This window comes from Copidosoma floridanum, unplaced genomic scaffold, assembly GCF_036245765.1.
Source record: "Copidosoma floridanum isolate Cflo_tuat_1 unplaced genomic scaffold, Cflo_Japanese_pri ptg000013l, whole genome shotgun sequence".
Taxonomy (NCBI): domain Eukaryota; kingdom Metazoa; phylum Arthropoda; class Insecta; order Hymenoptera; family Encyrtidae; genus Copidosoma; species Copidosoma floridanum.
In genome coordinates, this window is record NW_028321890.1 from 37,768,019 (window position 1) to 37,788,201 (window position 20,183).

The 20,183-nt window shown below is 37.7% G+C and overlaps 3 protein-coding genes across 3 annotated transcripts; all 3 read right to left on the reverse strand.

The window, feature by feature from the left end:
- Positions 1-437: 437 nt before the first annotated feature.
- LOC106642243 (putative achaete scute target 1) lies at positions 438-9,059 on the reverse strand. The gene is made up of 7 exons (XM_014356949.2): positions 8,970-9,059; positions 2,700-3,229; positions 2,294-2,607; positions 2,042-2,150; positions 1,641-1,959; positions 1,392-1,562; positions 438-1,299 (listed from the first exon to the last, which is right to left on the reverse strand). The coding sequence occupies exons 2-7, from the start codon at positions 3,183-3,185 to the stop codon at positions 1,094-1,096; spliced, it is 1,605 nt and encodes a 534-aa protein (XP_014212435.1). The 5' UTR covers positions 3,186-3,229; positions 8,970-9,059; the 3' UTR covers positions 438-1,093.
- Positions 9,060-12,429: 3,370 nt separating this feature from the next.
- Positions 12,430-15,709, reverse strand: LOC106642263 (testicular acid phosphatase homolog). The gene is made up of 8 exons (XM_014356984.2): positions 15,557-15,709; positions 15,070-15,258; positions 14,424-14,519; positions 13,651-13,890; positions 13,367-13,549; positions 13,183-13,306; positions 12,892-13,094; positions 12,430-12,827 (listed from the first exon to the last, which is right to left on the reverse strand). The coding sequence occupies exons 2-8, from the start codon at positions 15,226-15,228 to the stop codon at positions 12,678-12,680; spliced, it is 1,155 nt and encodes a 384-aa protein (XP_014212470.2). The 5' UTR covers positions 15,229-15,258; positions 15,557-15,709; the 3' UTR covers positions 12,430-12,677.
- A 2,840-nt stretch (positions 15,710-18,549) lies between these two features.
- Dh31 (diuretic hormone class 2) lies at positions 18,550-19,959 on the reverse strand. The gene is made up of 3 exons (XM_014356996.2): positions 19,787-19,959; positions 19,012-19,128; positions 18,550-18,856 (listed from the first exon to the last, which is right to left on the reverse strand). The coding sequence occupies exons 1-3, from the start codon at positions 19,879-19,881 to the stop codon at positions 18,721-18,723; spliced, it is 348 nt and encodes a 115-aa protein (XP_014212482.1). The 5' UTR covers positions 19,882-19,959; the 3' UTR covers positions 18,550-18,720.
- Between the last annotated feature and the right edge of the window lie 224 nt (positions 19,960-20,183).

Consider the following 20,183-nt stretch of genomic DNA (forward strand, 5'->3'; position numbering starts at 1 on the left):
ATTGACTTAATACAACAAGTACTTACTTCATAATCAGCAGCACCTGAAAAATTTAAATTTAAATGCTACCTACAGCTGACCAGACTGACTGTCGAAATACCAAATTTATTATAATCACACTACAATTGGTTTGATAGTTTTATTTATATCGAGCTCGTGTGTTAAACGCCCTACTTAATGCATAACCCACACCAATAAAATTTAATGTTAAATGGTCAGTTTTTCTCTTCACGATTTAACTCGTTACCTTTAAGATAACATGTAAAAATAGTTAAACATAAAAATATATTGTAAGGTTCGCATGCAACTGTATAAAAAAAGTAAAAAATATATTATTAAAATCATGTAAATAAAAATCAAGTTTGATTTTAGTGTGGGGGAGTTAAAAAAAAAAAAATGCATATTGATTTTTTTATGTCAATTTATTTTAATAAATAATTTAAAAATATTTTTTTCATTTTAAATAAATTCATCTTGTAATATCATTGTATAAATTTTACTCTTCTGTGTACTCGAGTGCACATATATTTTTGTGCGTGTATTGTACATGTACATTGCAAAAAGTGTTAAAAACCTTAAATCTAATCCAATAAGTCCACACGTAAAATCAAGTAACTGTATACTATCAAAGTTTTTTGTGTTACTACTTGATAATACAGAAAAAATATACGAACGATTTTTACAAAATTGATCCTTACAAATTTTAGTTAACTTTAGAACTCTATTTTTTATAAAATGTAACACTCAATATTGTTTACGTAAAATATTCCTTTTTTCTTTTCGTAAATATCGAATGTATGATCCTTTGTTATTAATTATGTGACACTTTTATTCGAATCACATTAATCAGTCGCATTTACAATCACATGTAGATTTGAAAATATACACCTCTTTTTATTAACCATTACGTATCTAAGAATATCATTTTCTCCTCTCGTTTCGTCAACAAGCACATTTATTTGATTCAGAACAGAAAATTACTCAAATTCTCTTTTACTTCGTCCTTTCAAAATAAGAATAGTTTTTAAAAAGGAGCAATGATTGCTAGCATGCAAATATGCATTTTAAATACAAAAATTTTGATAAATTTTATCTATATGTCGCGTTTAGACGGTGGTACTAAATGACTTGGTAATTCCGTAGGCAACTCATAGCCGTCCGTTTTGACTTTAATTAAATGCATGGCCAATGCAAATTCATCTGAATCGAGGAATCCATCTCTATCGACATCTGCCAATTTCCAGATTTTCCCAAGTATAGTGTTTGGTAATTTAGATTTAATCATTTCGGTTTTAGCAGCTGTAAAATATCAAACGTAAATTAATTTTTATAAAATATGTATGGATTTTAATAGTATGGTTGCAAGTCGTTGATCAATCAAAAATATCTACCTGCACCGGTAATTTTTCCATCAGATGGACCAAGCGATTCAAACAAAGTGTCGTACTTATGTTTAAGTTTCATGACAATCCATTCAGGCTCATTAGAACCAGCGTCAATTCCTTCTCCCTTTTTGTAACCAAATGGACTTTCTTGATCTTCAACTCCCTCAAATGCACCTCCTATAAGTATTTAAAAATTTTTTAAACTGATTCTTACTAGTTTGACAATATCTAAAGCCGTTGCAATTGCTACCATACCTTTGATGAGTGGCTCGGATGTAGTAGTCATATCTTCGTGAGGAATCATATTCATAAGTTTTGAGATATCTTCCGAGAGCATCTTGTCTACAACTTCCAACAATTTAGGTCGGATTTGATTAAATTTCATAAAGTCGTGATGGGCTAGATTTTCCTGCATTTTTTTGAGATCCGGAAAATCACCAGGCGAAATTTGTTGCTCGCGCTGAATTTGATCGTAAATTTGACCCAAGTTTTTAATCAGTTCTTTTTTTCTACTATCTTTGCCGAACATGGTGGGCATATCTTTCCGCAGCGCACTGATAATGTGTGCATGTACCTGCAAAAACGATAGATGTTGATTAATTAATTACATGTAACAATAAATTGTAAAAAATCAACGTGACTCATGTTTGGCTTACCTTGGCTAAGCGAGCTCGTTTAATTAAATCATTAAGTTTTCTAAGTGCAGCATTTCTAGGCAGCGATCGCATGTCTCTGAACAAATCTTGTTCTTCGTCTTCAAATAATCTGAAAGCAAATTATCTCCTTTTTACTATGACAAAAAAACTCATTAACGATAAATCTACTTGAATTACATTAGTGACAGAACTTTGAGTCTGCATTGCCTGAAATGATTGGATAAATTGATGCTGTATATGAATCATACAAACCTCCTGTTTCCATCGAATCTTAAAGGTTGATCCCAAAAAGAACCAATATATACACGTGCCACTTCGGGTGTCTGTAAAACTTTGCCAAGAGACCACATAAGAGCACCATAAACTCTCATGAGCTGTTGATGATCCACCATGTCTGCTTTATTGAGAACAATTCTTATCTTGTCGTCGTGACCACGCAGTGCCTCTATCGAACGTCGAAATTCGTCCGATATATCTAATTTATGTGCATCAAACAGAAGAATAATTCTGTCAACACGTTCTGCAAACCATTCCAATACCCCGGTAAAATCGTATCCTCTATCTACCTGTGAAACGAAGAAACCACGGCCGATTTTAGGAACGACATAAATGGTGACGACATTTGTTCATGATTGTTAAAACACATGCACACACATACCCTCTGCTTCTCACCAGAGAGAATTCCTGGAGTGTCAATTATAGAAATACCCTTCAATACTTCCGATTTGAGGGTGGAGCACTGAAAACGATTGAGAAACGCATTTCCAAACTTTGTGAGTGGCTTGAACTGCTTTTGTGGATCAACGATGAGGGCATTGCCAGGAATAACGCCTTCCTTCTCATCGTACATAACGGCAATAAATCTGTCCGTGGTTGGCTCAGGCCCTATCCTTATGCCAGGAAAGTCTCTTTCCAGCAGATACTTGATAAATGTCGTTTTACCCGTTGAGTACTGCCCAACTAGCAGTATCATGGGTTTGGCGTCAAAGTCAGGATCCTCCAGCTGGGGCGAGTGAAATTCATGGAAGTGGTAGTATTGCTCCAGTGGCAGTAGCTTGGATTTATAAATGTTTTTGAGACCCTCGGTGACGTTTTCGTACACCTCATGTTTGCCAGGACCCTCTCTGCTCAGCCAGCTGAACATTTCGAATCAACTCGAGCGCAGCTCTTTTTACAAAAACTTGAACACTGAAAAAAAAAAAGAATTGTATTTTAGACGAGTCACCATGAAATTATACACTAGTCAAGAATAAGGACGGGAGCAGACGAAGTTTTAGTAGGTAGCATATGACAGTCGTTTGTATAAAAACAGGTGCCAGGTGCACTTTCACTTTGAGTGTGCGATTATGTTACGTTTCGTGCCATCCCATCAGCCGTTTTTTTTCCTACGATGTCAAAGAACAACGAAAACATCACAACGAGCAAAAGAGTCGAACCTTAAACGGCAACAATTGAAAGATTTGACGAAACGAAGCAATAAGGCAACTTAATGGTACATGGAACTCTCGGAGCTGGCTGTACACACTATAGTAGGTGGTGAATGTAATGACACGATTCTGTGTGTATACACCTATGAACTGTTACGCACAATATAAGTACCACACCGAGTCGTAAAGAAAAAAAAAAAAAACAAGCAACTGTAGGCGCCGTCAATTAAAGCCAATCGAGCTGCATGCTGTGTGTACACTAGAAAATTGGAACGCGGCCCCGGCGCGCGAGAGATGTTCAGAGTTTCCGAGACTTCTCGAGAGACACATCAGCGTTTTAACCTTTTCTTTCCCGACGTGCGTGTCTGCCGTTGATGATGCATGTGCAACACCGTGATGCGTTGCAAAGGCATCAGCCACGCCACGCCACGCAGCGTATGGTAACTATGATGTACACATTGTCTTCCAACACATGGGTCATTCCGTAGAAACTTGCAATGTTGAGATTAAAAAACTTGCAATTTTTTTGACACTTTTTCATTTAGAACCACGGCGTTATAGAGAGAAACTTTTGGACAATACCCAGTTTTTAACAGTATCTACGTTTTGCTTTGTTTGGTTTTTTTTATTTACAAAATTTTTACTAAACAATTTTTGTGGATCACAGTTGAGGACAATTTTTTTTGTTGAATTGGTACAGTCACCGTGATTAATATAACGTACAATCTTCTTCAAAATATTAGTAGTTTTCGAGAGCCATAAGTTCGCCTGCGTCATTGTTGACAAAAATATACGTACGGGAGATTCAAGTTGTCTGTTGACACGATAAACAAGAGGGGATACTATATACCTCTTTGAATAATTGTATTAAATTTATATTGAAATTCATTAAGCTAGCAAAAAATTGGTGAAAAATGTTGAAATCTCTAATTGCCGCAATATTATTGGAAATAATAATTGCGATTTATGATTTTTCTGTACGAGTATTATATTCGAGAAAAATTGATTTAAAAAAAAAAAAAAAAAACCGTGAAAGGAATCGCCCGTTTTGTATGTACTTGATCTTTGCGCATAAGACTGTGCCAACAATATTGCAAGTTTCAGCAGAATGGGATATTTATATTTTACATAGTTAATAGTATGGAACAACGTAGTGCGCTTGCGACAGTCCAAAAAAAGAAACCAAAGGTAGAAAGAAAAAAAAAATTGTCTGCCCAGTGTTTACACTGTATATGACCCGCTAACATATGTGGTGGACAGATAAGACATGGAAATTTGAGAAACAAACGTTGTGTGCAGTAGAGGTTTGAGTTTCAAGACGATCATGATTCACGATTGAATGCAACGAGTTTATGTATACGAAGCGGAGAGAAAAGGCGACATATCCTGCGTTTTTTTTTCGGATGCGGAACTGCAGGTAAAAGTTTTGTTGTATCGGTATATGGTATGAACTTGAAGTTGGAAAGGGAAGCGAGGGGGCGGAGTAGACCCATAATTATGTATACTGCACTGCGCTGTTGTGCATCATGCTGCGGTATCTATACACACTTTGTATAGATGGGTACACTGTTTACTGGTACGTTAATTTTTTTTTTTTTTTTTTTAATTTCTTAAAAATTGCTAAATAATAACAACTCACTTGAGCGCTACAAAAGTTAACAACAAAAAACTCGGCCTAGCAAAAAAATTATATTTCGTCCCACAAGTACAACATTCACTGATTCGCTTGATAAAACTTCAATGCTGGTACGGTAGGAAAAACATCACTTGCGGAGGGCCGAGCAAACAAAAAAAAGTGTGCATCGTAAAATGGTTGTCAACGTGCTAGTCAACAAGCCAATGAAACATTTATTTGAGTCACCGTATAGGTACTTGTATACGATTTTAAACTGTTTGGATTAAAAAAAAAAAAATTCCTTCTTAAGTATACGGTGACTTTCCTGCGGTACTTTGAACTGTTCACCCATACTATTTTACGTTGTTATCATTTTATCATACAACGTACACATACACAACGCAACATAATACCCCAGAATCCGGACGCGGATGTATATAGTAAACCAAGTTTGCATTCGCACACCCTTGTTTGTACAATCTATACTTATATACTTGAATTATTGTATATACACGTATAAAAGACTTTTAATGGAATGACTCATGAGAGGCAAGCACTCGCTGCTCTGATATTAATATTGGATGGTTATTGGGCTATTGTTGATTGCATGGGAAAAAAAGAGCTATCAATTACAAGTTGTAAGAAAGGAAGGAGCTAACTCGGAAAATCGCTGTTTCTCATGGAGAGTTTGAAAAAAAGTTGTATCGAGTAGCAACAAAATGAAAGTTCTTCTAATAAATTGTTCTTTATCCCGTGAGCAAAACAATTATTCAATGAGTATTGGATTCAACTATGAGTATATTGAATCGAAAGTGAAGAAAAATTTTTCACGGCTCGGAAAAATTTCAATGATGGCCTTTTTTAAAATTAACGTAAACGTTTCCACGTTTTGTTAGCTGGTACATCATTTTTTTTTTTACACGCAGGTATTGTCCGTTAATAAATCAAACTCGTGTTTTTTTTTTAATATTCCGATTAAATGTCATTTGCAAATGTCAGTGTATGCGGGTGTGGGATACCTATACTTTATATAGCGGTGACTCATCGGCTAGTTTGTACGACGAAATCATAAAATAATCATTCCTAGATAAAGAACATGATAACTTAATTATTTCTTCAATGCCCAATGAGTAAGTGTACTTTAATTGTAAAATAATACAAAACGATGACTGTGGATAACAACAAATGCTTTATAACATCAATCAGACCGTTGAAAATTTTTTTTCTCAAGGAAAGTACGCCTCGATCGTTTAACGAAAGTTATACACGTATCAAACTATCGGTAATTTTTTTTATAAGATACGAAGTTATCCATACGGAATTAAACTTCGATAGGCAGAATAGGCATTTTTTGAATCTACCAAGATATACGATAATGCATATTATTTATCTCGCTCGGAAGAGAGTAGTAATTATTAAGTCAATCGATATATTATATGTAGTAACTCCAATGAGTAAATGTAACTGTTGGTTTGTGCGTGCGATAGGTAGAGAAAAAAAGGAATTTTCATTTACTATATTTATAGCGTTAAATATTGATACTTATGCATGCATGCATGGAGATAAACCGAATTGTGCCCACGAACGGGGAAAAAGTCGAGTAGTTTTCACTGGGACTTGTTGGTAGTAAAACTAATTTGTCTCTTGCAATGCTCTAAACTACATGTTGTATATCACATGACGAGCATATATTATAACTATAAGTACCTGCACAAAACGAAGCATAAAAAAAGTTCTGGATAAAAATGTACTCTTAAGCAAGTATACTTTGAACGATGGAAATCCAAAATGAAAAATCAAACGAAATCGAGTAAAGCCAGTATAGAATGTAGGTGTACCCCCAAGGTGACGTAAACGTAGAAAAAGGAACACTCAATGAAACAACAGTCGATTCGGGGAACGCCAATCGCACGCGGATGATACAATTGTAATTTAGAATCGAGATCGCGGCTAATCGAGTTATATTGAACTGTTGGACTGTGGGTCACTCGTTGCCTACGTGTGTCTACAAACTACCACGTGCGTACACAAAACATATGCATAAGTATATACCACTATTAATTTATGGGTCTCGCTATGTTAACGCACAAGTCAAGTGGCGCGCGCGACAGCAAGCCTAATCTATTTTTTTTTTTTTTTTTTTTAGTTTTTCGTAACTTTAGAGGTACTTAACTTTACAGACACGTCACGACGGTACGAATACTCATGATACACATACGTAGTACAACGTATAAATAAAGACAGGCGGATTATGTATTTTACGCGATCGTTTGGACATATTGTATGTATGAGCATAGGTGTATACATGTATATATAATATGTAAAGTGCAACGATGCGAGTCAGTCGCGTCAAGGAATCGTTTGTATTAGTTACAAGGACGTAATGCTGACGCTCGGTCTGTTTCTGGCTTTGGACAAGCTATTTAAACAATTTTTTTTTTTTTCACTGATGCAATAATATTGTATGTGCAGGTGTGTATATCACAGGTAGGTGATGTACCGATACTCGTAACTTTTTCGTAAATTTTTGAATTTGCCTTTTTTAACAACACACACACATATATAAATTGAAATGCTCCGTTATGTCAGATGTTGTATATGCTGCAGGGTAAAGTGAAAGAAGAAAGTTTTTTTTTTCTCAAAACAAAAGATTAGATATATACTTGTAACTTATACTCGAATAGTTATGTTTCGCTAAAAAAAGAAAGAAAGAAAGAAAAAAAAAAGTGAAGAGAGAAAGTGGAACGAAAATGAGGAAACTTTGTGTAACAGATATTAAAACGAACGAGTATAGGGCATATACATATACACATTTTCTATTGCTACTTATGTTGGGAAAAACCGAAAAATATACCTTAAAAAATATCAACAAGTTATAGGTACACCTCTCACAGTACAGTCATCCATACTATTTCTATGACGGTACAATCAACCTGGGCGCAAGTCAACTTCCAAAAAAACACACGTGCGCGTGTATACCTATATGCAATGCATTTTGAGTAAACGCAGTTGATGTATACGTAATCGACTGGGAATCCGCTGTAAAAATGTAAATCTATCCACTGAATATCATATATAGGTATATAAAATATAAGGTAGTACATGCCTAGAGGGGTAAACGAATTTTCCTACCCCAATCAGTTACAGACTAAGTATAACTTTTTTGTCAATCGAGCGAACGAGAGTTATGCAACAACAATTGTTATTTCAAGAACTTATGTGCGCGCTCCGCGTATAATATACGAGGAAACACAGATAATATGCACGCGAAAATACACCATTGTACAGCAGAGTAAGTATATATATATATATATATATATATATATATATATATATATATATATATATATATATATTAGGCATTTAAATGTCCAGACTGGCAAAGCGCAGATAATAGTACTATATCTATCGCGTACTGGAAAATTAAATACATAGAGTCAGGTGTGTGTACCTATTACGCGATTTGGAGGAGGTCCCGACGCCCCGGACCTATCACAAACATAAGCACACCTGTACCTACGCGTTGTATGTACATTACAACAATCAAGCCCGCACCCACGTGGGGTTAACAACCTGATTACCGATTTCAACCGATTTCAATGGAGCGCACTGTGTAATATAATATACGCGACTCTATGGAAACGGGTGTAGGTGTTGTAGACATTTTGTTGGTTGGTATAAGTACACTTATAAGTTACACAGCCAGAATATGTCACTCGATAGCCGCGGAAGCACGTGGAGAACAAACCGAGTACGCGTAACGTCTGATGCACCTCCAAAAAGTTGTCAATCAAAAGTCTGAACCGATCACTGCAGGGATACATCAGGTAAGTATCTATATATGAAGCTTCGACGGATGGGATGGAAAACAATAAGGGACTTGTACCTATACGTATGTTGATGTTGTAGGTGATGGTGGCGTAACGATGTACACTTGATAAAAATGAGACTCGAACAACAACCGACTCGCGGGGACACTTACCAGCGCGTGCACGCGCCACCGGCTTCGCGACCAAACTGACGAGTCTAATGCTCGAGTACGTTGCACGGCTTGTCCTATACACACATCTACCTCAATTTTCGGACAAAGCTATAATATCAGCTCGAATACATTTAATACACCCGCCGGGGATGGGTATGCGTGCCATCGCGTTGCCATCCATACAATCTTCCTTGTACATGTGCGCGGTACTTATACGCGCTCCGTCGCGAGGTGATGATAATTGGGCGCGCTTCGCGTGATTCATCGTCATAGTTGTACGTCTGTAGAACGCTTGATATTTTTCAAAGCTCCGATGGATGTATATTATAGTGACGTGTGTCGATTTCACACCATATTACTAGATAGGTAGCTCTAAACGTCAACCGTGCGTGTAAAAAAAAAGCTTTTTTTGTTTATTTTATTGCATGGACGTTTCATCGGAGTAGCAGTTTGTTCGAAATGAAATAACAGAGTTGGATTTTTCACGCTCCGCAAGCCACAGATAACCAATGACTAATCTTATCTCTCCGCGCTCTCGTCCACGTACGAGGATTTTTTTTTTTCTACGCGTATAGCGCCGATATCATCGATTTCGTCGTTACGGCCAAGTGAATTTGACGCTCAATATATTCGGCTGAAATTTAGATCATACGAGTTTCGGCCGTTATCTCCCCGACTCTCGCTCCACGTATCTAAAGGTATATGTATATGTGTTTGGGTACCTATGCATGCACACACTCATACGTGATCGTCTCGCGCGAGTCGCGAAACGATGATTTACAAGAACCAGTGCTATCTCAGCATTGACCCAATACGCGTCTAGGCATGTGTGCGTAGTAGTCTTATCTGCCGTTCGAGACTCCATCGGGCAGTAATGATAACTAACCCACATGCATGATGTATACTTTTAGCGCGTATTAAATGATGAAAAAACACTTTTCGGCCCACCTCCGGTGCAAACTGGACCAACTCGGAGCTTCGTCAAATTCGCAACCTTCTCGATTCTTCCGTTTCTCGTTGCAATGGTGCATATATACCAATTGTTTCTCGCAAAACTCGGGATGTCCCATATAAATGCTGTGTGGCCACACACAACGAGGGCTCTGTATCGCTCTTAGAGCATATACACAATATATTATGTATATGCTCTAAGGACGTGATTTGCGCTGACGGGCGATTAACAGTAGGAGTACATGTATACATACGTATAGGTCCAGCCGCCGTCGTCGTTTAAGAGCCCGTCCTTCCGATGCGGACCGTATAAATATATTATACATGTCATGTGCGCGCTTCGTCGCCCGGAATCGGTTCATTGCATTTTATGTATATACATATGATACCTATATGCGTGCAGACAATCGGATCGTTTACGCACGGGCCGACACCGAATGTCTCTGATGATAACTTTGACATGTTTTAGGTGTGTGTGTATATATGTATGTAATGTCATGAAACCAATTGAGCTCGGTTCGCTTGTCGTTTTCATTGCTCGATTCGTGTACGTTTGCGTTACGTCTGCGGTGTAAAGAGGATAAATTAACGCATTTATCGCAAAAACCCTCTGTAGCGCCTTTGTTACGTCGATCGACTTTGTGCCATTGCAGATAGCTCTGGCTCTCTCGTATACACTAGTTACTGATTTTTTTTTTTGTCTTCCGCGATGTTGGAGTTGGTTTTTCATTTTTTTTATTTTTAGAACATCGGTTGAAAAATCTAGGTGATGGCGCGTCACGTCGTGTTTGCCATCAGCGCATTGGTGTTTTACGTAACTTGTTGTACCTACGTGTAACAACAATGCCTCGGTATTCAAAGTCACGCTACTTTTGACACCTCGTTCGAAAATCATACAGTATACCCGTGTGCAATTTTTATAAAATTTGGAAAATCAATTTTCTAGGCATCGTTTATTAAAATGTATTGATGCATGCGTTGCATTTTCATTTTCGCCAAAGATATCGTCTTCGAATCAAATTGTTTGTGAAACAGATCCATCAAACGAGTCGGGTGCTAGATAAAATGACACATAGTACATTCACTCTTCCGCGTACTATGCAGCTTCTATTTTTTATTTTCTTATCTTTTTTACCCAGGCATAAAAATAGAGGGAGCCGACATCAATGAGGCTGTAAAAACAACGTATACTTTACACGTGTATCAACGCATACATACATAGGTATATAATCTCGACGAATAAAATGAGTAATAACAATGATATTCTTAAAAGCTGAACAAACGTGAATGGGAAGTAAATGTATACCACCTTACATATGCCCATGAATCAGAGAAAAACGAAAGAAAAAATTTGTACAAAGATTTTTTATTTTTCCATTTAATTATAGATGACGTAAGTATTCTCTATTTTCTGGGCTTCCCTTTTGGCACCTATCCACGTTTACCTAATAAATTGTTCTTCGCCACTTGGCAACTATATTACCTGTGCTTTTACGCAATATAAACTCCACTGAAAGAAGCGCCTTGGACAATGGAAATTTTGTTTGCCCTCGTCGTACTTACCCATTGCTATATGTATCAGGTATAAGAGAATGAATCATACATAAGCGCGAATTTCAAGTGTTTCGCGTCAATCGGAGCGCTAACCGAACGTTGCGAATCCGCAATTTGTCAGATAAGCGCGCAAGATCGATTGGCCGGCCGCCCTCTGCACGTCTATACTTCTCTGGGTATGTAAACCTCTCGAACACGTCTTTCTTGGTTAGACGAGTGTCCGCCAACTTTTTTACGATGAGCATAACCGGAATAGTAGCTAATGAACGGCCAATCAAGTGCAACAGGGCGAAGTCACAAAAATGAGAGTGCGCAGCGTTTGGAGAGAATGAAAAAACCCAGTTTCCCCTCTTGGTCCACGAAGTAAGTGGATCCATCGGCGTGGGAATCGTTCGTTTTTGCAAGAGTCGCGCGTCAGAGGTGTGACCGATGGGGTTTAATCTAACGGTTCAAAGTCGGTCGTATCTATACTGTTGCCGACACTGGTGTGGCTGTTCTCAGTGACGTCTCGGTTCGACGACACATAACAAGTAGACACTCATTTTCAATACAAATACTGTGGGATAAAAACAAGTTAAAAATCACGAATCTCCTCAAAGGAAGAAAATAGCCTAGTTGTTCTTATACGTACGTGCCAGTAACGGCATGAATTGCTATTTTTCGTTTAAAAGAGGTACACACTTTGTCGATCAAACGTGTTACGTCGTAATGAGTTTCCAACACGAGAATATATATATATTTTTTTTAAATGGCATTTTCAAGTACTGCTAACAATTTTACAAAAAATATCTATATTTTCATAATTATTCGTCAATATATATGCATATCAACTGTAACAACTGTACAATGTATGGTAGTGTGAATCACAAGTATACAATCACAACATGGGCACATTGTACAAATTAACATAATGTATATAAGTACTACAATCGCGTCGATTGGCAAACGTAGCTTATTGTTTCTATCGTCAAACACACGATTTATTGTCTCGATATCGAAAGAGTACTTGAAACGCGCAACTGATACATCTTGATTCGTTCACAGTGGCGTTACGCTTGCCCTTAACATTTCGCTATTGAAAATAAACAAATTTATAAAAAAAAAAATTTACGCTTTGCACTCTTCGTCCCAGTCGTTTGGAAGTACGTCACTCCACACGTTGAACAATTCATCTAGTAGACACGGATCGCTCTCGCAGCCGGGTATTTTCAAGCTATGCGGAGGTGTTCCTTGCTCGGTGTTGTTTAACATGGAAATCTGCAAAAAATCAATTTGACAAAAATTAGATCGCCATCGACGAACCTTATAAAGCGCAACTCACGTGGACTACGCGCGACTGGCCGCCCCTGGCGACTCTGAGCTCGTAAATAAGCGTCGCGCCCACGTCGAGCTTGAAGAGCTCGTCTACGAAACCCATGGCTCGCAAAGTGTTGACGATACTCAGATCGTGGGTGCCGTACAAGAAGATTTTTTCCTCCTTTTTGCCATCTCTCATGTTGTCCAAGATGTGCTTAAGCAACGGGCCTTTAATGGCCCCGCCAAAATTATACGAATTAAAATACAAATGAGCAGCCCGCATTTTTGGAAGATTAAATAGAGACAGGCCATGTACCTCCTCGGAGTCGCTGTTGTAGTGCGTTGCTCGTGAATAGCGTGTAACTGCGAGCGGCCAGTTCCCGCATCTTGGCGTTGTAGTACTGTTTGGTCCATTCCGGAAGTACCAGTCCATTTTTTTCCTGCGCAAGCACTCGCTCAATTTTGGCTCTTCAAAGGAAATGCTTGAAAAATACGTTTACCTCGATTTCCAAGGTGTTGTAGAGAAACTCGACGTCCGTGACGGTTTTCACCATTTGGCCCGTGTGCCGCGTCAGGTTTTCGTAGTAGGACTTTGACTCCTCGTCGGATCTGAGCGACTCGTTGCGGTACGCCTCCTCGAGCGCGGCATCCAATTTCGGGCACGGCTTTTTCACTACCAGGACCTTTGCAACAGACAAGTCAAAATTGAATTGGCACGTGTACTTATTCCCGCGTCCAGTCGCGGTACAACGATGATCAAATGAAAATCAAAGAGCATTGCAACCTGGTCCAACTCCCTGGGCAAGTAGTGGACGGGAATGGGTCGCCAGGGCAGTCCCTGGACAAAGGTCTCTTCCTCGTCCTGGGGGTACAGTCCGGCGAGCATCGCCTGGGTCGACATGATGCAACGGTCCGCGTAACTCGAGTTTACCACGACGCTGCCCGGGACGTACGTGTGGTCCGTTACGTAGCCGTAGTTGCTACGCACCCACTGGCCCAACGTGTACATTTGCTTCATGCCGAGCTGAAAATCACACGCGTATATTCGTACATTTTTTCACGTATGAATGGTAATGCGACAGGTAGACTTGGGCACAATTGTTTACTGGATTTTTCAAAACTTTGAATGACAAATTTTTTTTTTTTCCCAAATAAAGTGCATTTGTTTTGCTCAAAAGAACTTTTGCTTCACTATACCATCCACAATAAAATATTACAATCATTTTTTTATTCTGGCAGACGCATACATTTTATATGTACTAAAGTTTGTTGTAAAGTCTTTGAAATTAAAAATTTTAATACTTTGACTCTGTTTTCTAAATTATTTTTTCTTCCAAATGCATTGTTAGTGCCGCGAAAAATGTTGCTGAGCACTGTGTTGTAATTAATAATTAATTAATTAATTTTTTTTTGCACAAACAATTATATTTTTAGTAAAAAAAAAAAAAAAAAGAAAAAAAAATACTGTAGGAAAATTAAAAAATTGTCTGTGCCCAAGTTTGGTGACGAGAATCACTGGACGTCTATACTTTATGCATACACTTGAAAATGGCATACCTTAGTTAGAGCTCCCCAACCGCCGGGCCAAAGATGGTTCACGTGTGGATCGTTGGGATAAGTTTCTGTCGGGTTTCTGTCGCCGTGACGAAAAACCTGAAAGCACATTATCGTAGGTGAATTAAAATTAAGTTATTCGTTGCTGCTGCTGGGAGATCCAAAACGCTTCGAGCTCCACATCTTATCGGTGGTTCATGTCATCGTATACACCCAAACATTATCAAATTTAGCGAATAAAAAAATAAACAAGAGATAAAAGACAATAAACGCGTGTGTGAGCAAGTGTTGAAAATATAATTAGTATTGAAAGGGAAAATCTTCATGCAAATAATATGATGTCGCATCAATTGATGTTCAATGGATTGCAATGTTTTTCGTCTGTAATGTATATAGTATATTTAATATTTTGCCGACAAAAAATCCCGTATTGCCAAAAGCGTGTTAATTGACAATGTGCTTAAAGCTTGGTAAAAATGCGCGTTTGTAATTAGACCCAATCAAGATTCCCTCGATTTTTTAATCTTTCGAGGCAGAAATTTTTCGTTTGAATCACATGGCGAATCAAGAAAGTATTTTTCTGTTTGTTTAAAAAAAAAAAAAAAAAAAAAAAACGATTACCATCATAAATAAACTACGTCGTACTTACGATGAATACTTTCTTGAGGGACGGGTCCTTTGGTTTCTCCCCAAAAGCTTTGAAAGCGAAAAGGACGCAGCCGATTGTGACTGCAAGCGCCACGACCGAAACGCATGTTTTCCTCTTTTTGGTCTGACAGACACTTAACAATTGGCTCCGGCTCTCCATCCTCTTCGTTTGATCGGTAAAATGATGTGTCTACGAATTTCACAATGTTTTTTTTTTTTTTTTTTTTTTTTTTTTCTTTCACAAATACCCTAGAAAAGTATTTTATTAATAACGACACGATCGATCGAGTAAACTGAAACCAAAACAAGTACTCGATGATGAAAGCTCGAGTGAGAGAAACGATCGCCGATGTACCGCCCGTGGCGCTGTAAGCTGTGCCCGACTATCATCGCACTACTCTATATACTGTACCTACACTTCACATCAACGTGCAGCAAAGCCGCTCCTCGCGAAGATAGTGAGTAGATAGTGTGCTCTTGACACTTACTTTATTATATGTTTGTAGTACTGTCTCGTGAGATCGTATGTAACACGTCGGCTCGGCTATTTGTCACCCGATGATCGACGGCAGCTGTATAGCTCCATGATGCCTCTTCCTCGATATCCGGGGCGAGCACTATTTGGTTGCCCATCGAACTCATACGAGACGGAGAGTCGATAATCGGCCGACTGTGCCACTGTGGCGCAGCGGTTATGTACATATGTATTTCCCTCGCTCTAAACATGTATACCGATTTCTTTTTCTATTTCCTTTGATACGTCACTGCGTATGGGATACCAGGAGCGTATGTACGAGGGACGGGTGCCACGCCTATACCTCCTTCAGGGTCTTTTTGCTTCGATAAACTCGTAGTGAAATAATTGAATATCTTCATGGATTGTTCATGCTTTTTTTTTTTTTTTTTTTCATTTAATCGATTCATGGTAACAGTCAAGTGCTTACATACGTATAGGAGAATAATGAAATGTGATTTTTTTTTTTTTTTTTTTTTTGTTTGCATTTTATTACAATCATAAAATAACAAGTTACTTTTTTTTCCTATTTTTTTTTTTCAATCTCTAACATAGAAAATAAACCATTGCTTAAAAATATATTTGATCCTCGATTTGCGACTTCCTGCGTCTTTTCGACCCACGTTTTTTCATTCAACTAATTCCTTTCTTCACATTTTGCGCTGTAAAGGTATCTGATCAACTTTCAAAAACATGCACAAATGTTTGTATACTATGTACCCAACTTTTTCTAATTTTTCCTCTTTTTCAAAGCATAGGCAAGAAAAATAAACCTAATTACGCGTAACAGTTTCATAATTTTATACAATGAAAATTGGTTAACTGTTCGCGCTTTTGGTTTTGTTGATAAAACAAAGTGTTGGAAAAAATAAAATTACTATTACTAGTTTTTATTGGGTAAATAAATGAAAATGTTGTAAATAAATATAATTCATCATTTTGTCATGGGTTTTTTTGTTTCTGGTTTGATGATTATCAATCGATGCAGGAATTAAACATCTACGTAAACGATAAAACTTCTATCTAGAAATAATTAAGTACACAAGTATTTTCTCTTTTTTTGGAGAGATTAACTTTTTTTTTATACAATATCTATTACACACGTATAATATCAAGGATTGATGTCACATTGATCGTCACAGCTTTTTACGTAGCACGTGCCATTTTCCGTACTAATTTTCATATGCCATTCGTAAGTTTGAAAATTTTATTGCAAAAAACATTACCGAAAGTACTGTTTATTCAAATTAATTAGGATTTTTGCTCTAAAACAACGTACATAGTAAACATTTATCCGGTTGATTTTTTTTCTCTTTCTAATTTTAGTACAAATAACTATTTCTCATTCTACTGTGCGCATGTATTGATAGTTTAGCGAAGCGACAATTTTTTTCTACCTACATTTAGGAAAGAATTTATGGTGAGACACACATAGTAAAGTGCAAGAATTTTTATTTTAACTTTTTTTTGGTATCTCTCTGAAATTATCTGATCCGTCTTTTAAAATTAACAATACAATAGTGTATGCTTAAAAAAATTAGTATTTGTTTACGTTGAACTAAGATGGTTTTATAAACATGGAAAAGTTCGATAAAAAGCCATGCTGTAAAATTTGATGGTCAACCGAGTGTGAAGTAATTCATATATAAAAATAATATTAACATCACTATAAGCTTAGGTACATATTATGCGTGTACAAACAATGACAGTTTTCTTTTATCTATATACAACTGTAAAATAAATGATTAGCCAAGTTCTGCAAAACACGTCATGTATGATAGTGTGCGTTTATTCGTGTGTACATCTATATATTATACGCGCATGGGCGATCTATGCCGATGGGGTCACATGCGTAATACATTATTTTAATACTGATCGTGAAAGTGCACGTGCCAAGTTTGCGAAATTGCCATGACAGCGTGAGTTTTTAGAAATTCCTTTTGAATTATTTCGATCCTGCGATTCTCACGTGGCGACGTACTACTTCTTTGGTAATTATACAATAGAACATCGATTTAATATACATTAATGTACGTACGTCCTTTTTTTTTTCTTCTCCCTTTCTCCGAGTTGAGTTTTTTTTTCTTTTTCGTTGCGCTGCACATAATTTTTGTTTAGTGTTTTATAAGGTTCACAATACATATCAACGACACATAATTTTAGTTTAATTGTTTACTCTCTAGAACTTTATCGTTATTGTATGACAATTCTTGTAAAGGCTTTTGAGACGAATTGAAAAGACATTCGAATTACGTGTTGTAAGCTCCATTTGAAAAAAAAGAAAAAAAATTTGAAAGCTTTTTAATACTCAACAGAATCTTTACAGACAACACTTGCATTTTCAATCAATTAAAATCATATTTATACTTTACAACAATTGTACTTTCCACAAATATGCGTGTGTACGTATATTTATATATATTTGATTTAAATTTATTTCCCATACAGTTGCAAAATAATTAGCCATTTCATTTAACACAGTCCTAATAATGTAATCACATGTTTTCAAAACTATTTTATAATGTATGTATGTAATAACAGTGGATGGCGTAAAATTTCGATTTCGATCGAATCAAGAAAGTATGTACTAATTGCAACTGTCACCCAATGAAAGCTTCGACAAGACCGTAAACTACATTTGTTTTGAATAATATGTTGCAAAGCGTTTATCAATCATGATGCGGGTTTGGTCGCGTGGAATCGTTGTGAAAATACGTTTCATTAAAAACTGCCAGAAAAGCGAAAATCGTCCATCAAGCGATAATGCACGCAGGGAAAAATCAATTGCGATCGAAGACCGTTTACATTAAATATATAACAACAAGGAGTAAGCAGTGACTACTTGTATAATGTGTATAATTTTGTGCGTCTTGCGAGCGATACCATAGCGACGTACATGGGTTACAGCACGTAAGAAAAAAAAAAAAAAAAAAAAAAAAAAAAAAAAAAAAAAAAAATTTATCGATAAATAGGAGACCATGGAATAAGTAACATAACGGGCATGCACCAGCTGGTGAGTATAGAATTGGTGTGTCTGCAGTGCGTCCCCTACGCGGGCTGAGTGTCTTTGGTGGAATCGAGAATAGGAGTAGCAGCGTTCGCGAGAGCAGAGTCGGAAGTGGTGGTGGTGGTGATCGTCTACGCGGCTGACTCGGAGCGGCGCCTTCTTCCGGGACCGCCGGCGTAATTGGCGGCCGCAAGACCCATGAGGTGCTTAGCCGCTTGGCTGCCGCTGTAGCCGCGGTTCAGGCCCAAATCGAGGCTTCGCTTCTGGCTGTAACCACCCAATTACCAATGTAGCCATCATCGGGTGTTTGCGTTGTATGTTTTAGTAATTACAAGGTGTACGAAAGCATTATTTAATTTTGCATCGTCCAATGTAATGTAAAATAAATATAAATTGAAGATAATATATTGATGTATACTTACTCTTCCGGTGCCCTGATCAGACCCATGCTCTCCAGCCTTTCGAGCAATTCTTGCGTGGCGTCGGGATAATCCATCTGATACGGATTCCAAGCTGCCCGTCGCTCGTCGTACGCCAGTCTACAAAGTAAAACTTCGTACAAGTGCCACCACATGGTTATATTTCTTTTTTTTTTTTTTTTTCCCGCATCGAAAAATCACACCAAACCCAACGAAATTTCAGATAATTGCGTGTATATGGATAACGGGTATGTAGCAGCACTCCTAGTATCATCTAGGGTATAATGCAAAGACCGCCGCAATTCAAAGTCGCGCGCGAGAGAGCCGCTATAATTGGCCATTGAATTTAACGCATGACGAACGCGTGTGCGGATGTATACACGTACACATACAGACACGCGCCCTCATCACCAGCACCGAGTTTGAGATAACGAGAAGCAAAGACGAGATCGTCCATCTCCCGGGGTATAACTTTTTCTTTCTTTCTTCCCGCAGCACTGATTAACACGAGGGTATATCTCATTATGAATTCGTAAGCCGCATCCGCGCGTGCAACTGGAAACAAGCTTAAAGTAAACATCTTCGGAGAAGGGGCGGTGTAGTTGCAAGCTCTTTGTTTATGTGTGCCCCGGTCCCTATACACTATATATGTAATATGATATACACCTGGAGGGTATATATAGGTGTAGGTTGTACAGCGCCGAGCTTACTGAAATTAAATAATCGGACGAGCGGTATTATGTATATATATATATATATATATAAATGCGTAGCTCACCTGTACGGTAGAGCCTGGGTGGGGTAGGAGGCGGCGAAGGCGGCGAGAACCACGGCTGCCAGCAGCAATCGGGGGAGCGCGATTTTCTTCTGCATCCCTGATGAGGTGCCCTCTGCCGCTGTTGCTCTTTTTTTTTTTTTTTTTTTATTTTTCCCACTGCACCGACTGTTTGGACTCTCACTGCAGATCTATCTGTCGGTTCAAATTATCATCATCATTGTTATCGTTCACCATTAAAATTAACCGAGACTATAGGTAGATTTTGTTCATTTGTATTTCAATTTTTTAACTTATTCCTCTCTCGTAGTCACTGTTTTTTTTTTTTTTTTTGCTTTTTATTGCATTAAATGTTCACATCTCATCATTGAGCAACGGGGGAATTAAATTCAGTCATTGT

Bases quoted from the DNA above. Each gene is read 5' to 3' on its own strand.
- LOC106642263 (XM_014356984.2), bottom strand. From the start codon at position 15,228: ATGGAGAGCCGGAGCCAATTGTTAAGTGTCTGTCAGACCAAAAAGAGG. The intron at 14,520-15,069 runs GTAAGTACGACG...ATGTGCTTTCAG, and splicing joins CCCTCAAGAAAGTATTCATC to GTTTTTCGTCACGGCGACAG. The intron at 13,891-14,423 runs GTATGCCATTTT...TGTGATTTTCAG, and splicing joins GTTGGGGAGCTCTAACTAAG to CTCGGCATGAAGCAAATGTA.
- Dh31 (XM_014356996.2), bottom strand. From the start codon at position 19,881: ATGCAGAAGAAAATCGCGCTCCCCCGATTGCTGCTGGCAGCCGTGGTT. The intron at 19,129-19,786 runs GTGAGCTACGCA...TTTACTTTGTAG, and splicing joins ACCCAGGCTCTACCGTACAG to ACTGGCGTACGACGAGCGAC. The intron at 18,857-19,011 runs GTAAGTATACAT...GGGTGGTTACAG, and splicing joins CTGATCAGGGCACCGGAAGA to CCAGAAGCGAAGCCTCGATT.
- LOC106642243 (XM_014356949.2), bottom strand. From the start codon at position 3,185: ATGTTCAGCTGGCTGAGCAGAGAGGGTCCTGGCAAACATGAGGTGTAC. The intron at 2,151-2,293 runs GTTTGTATGATT...ATTTGCTTTCAG, and splicing joins AGATTCGATGGAAACAGGAG to ATTATTTGAAGACGAAGAAC. The intron at 1,960-2,041 runs GTAAGCCAAACA...TCGTTTTTGCAG, and splicing joins AACGAGCTCGCTTAGCCAAG to GTACATGCACACATTATCAG.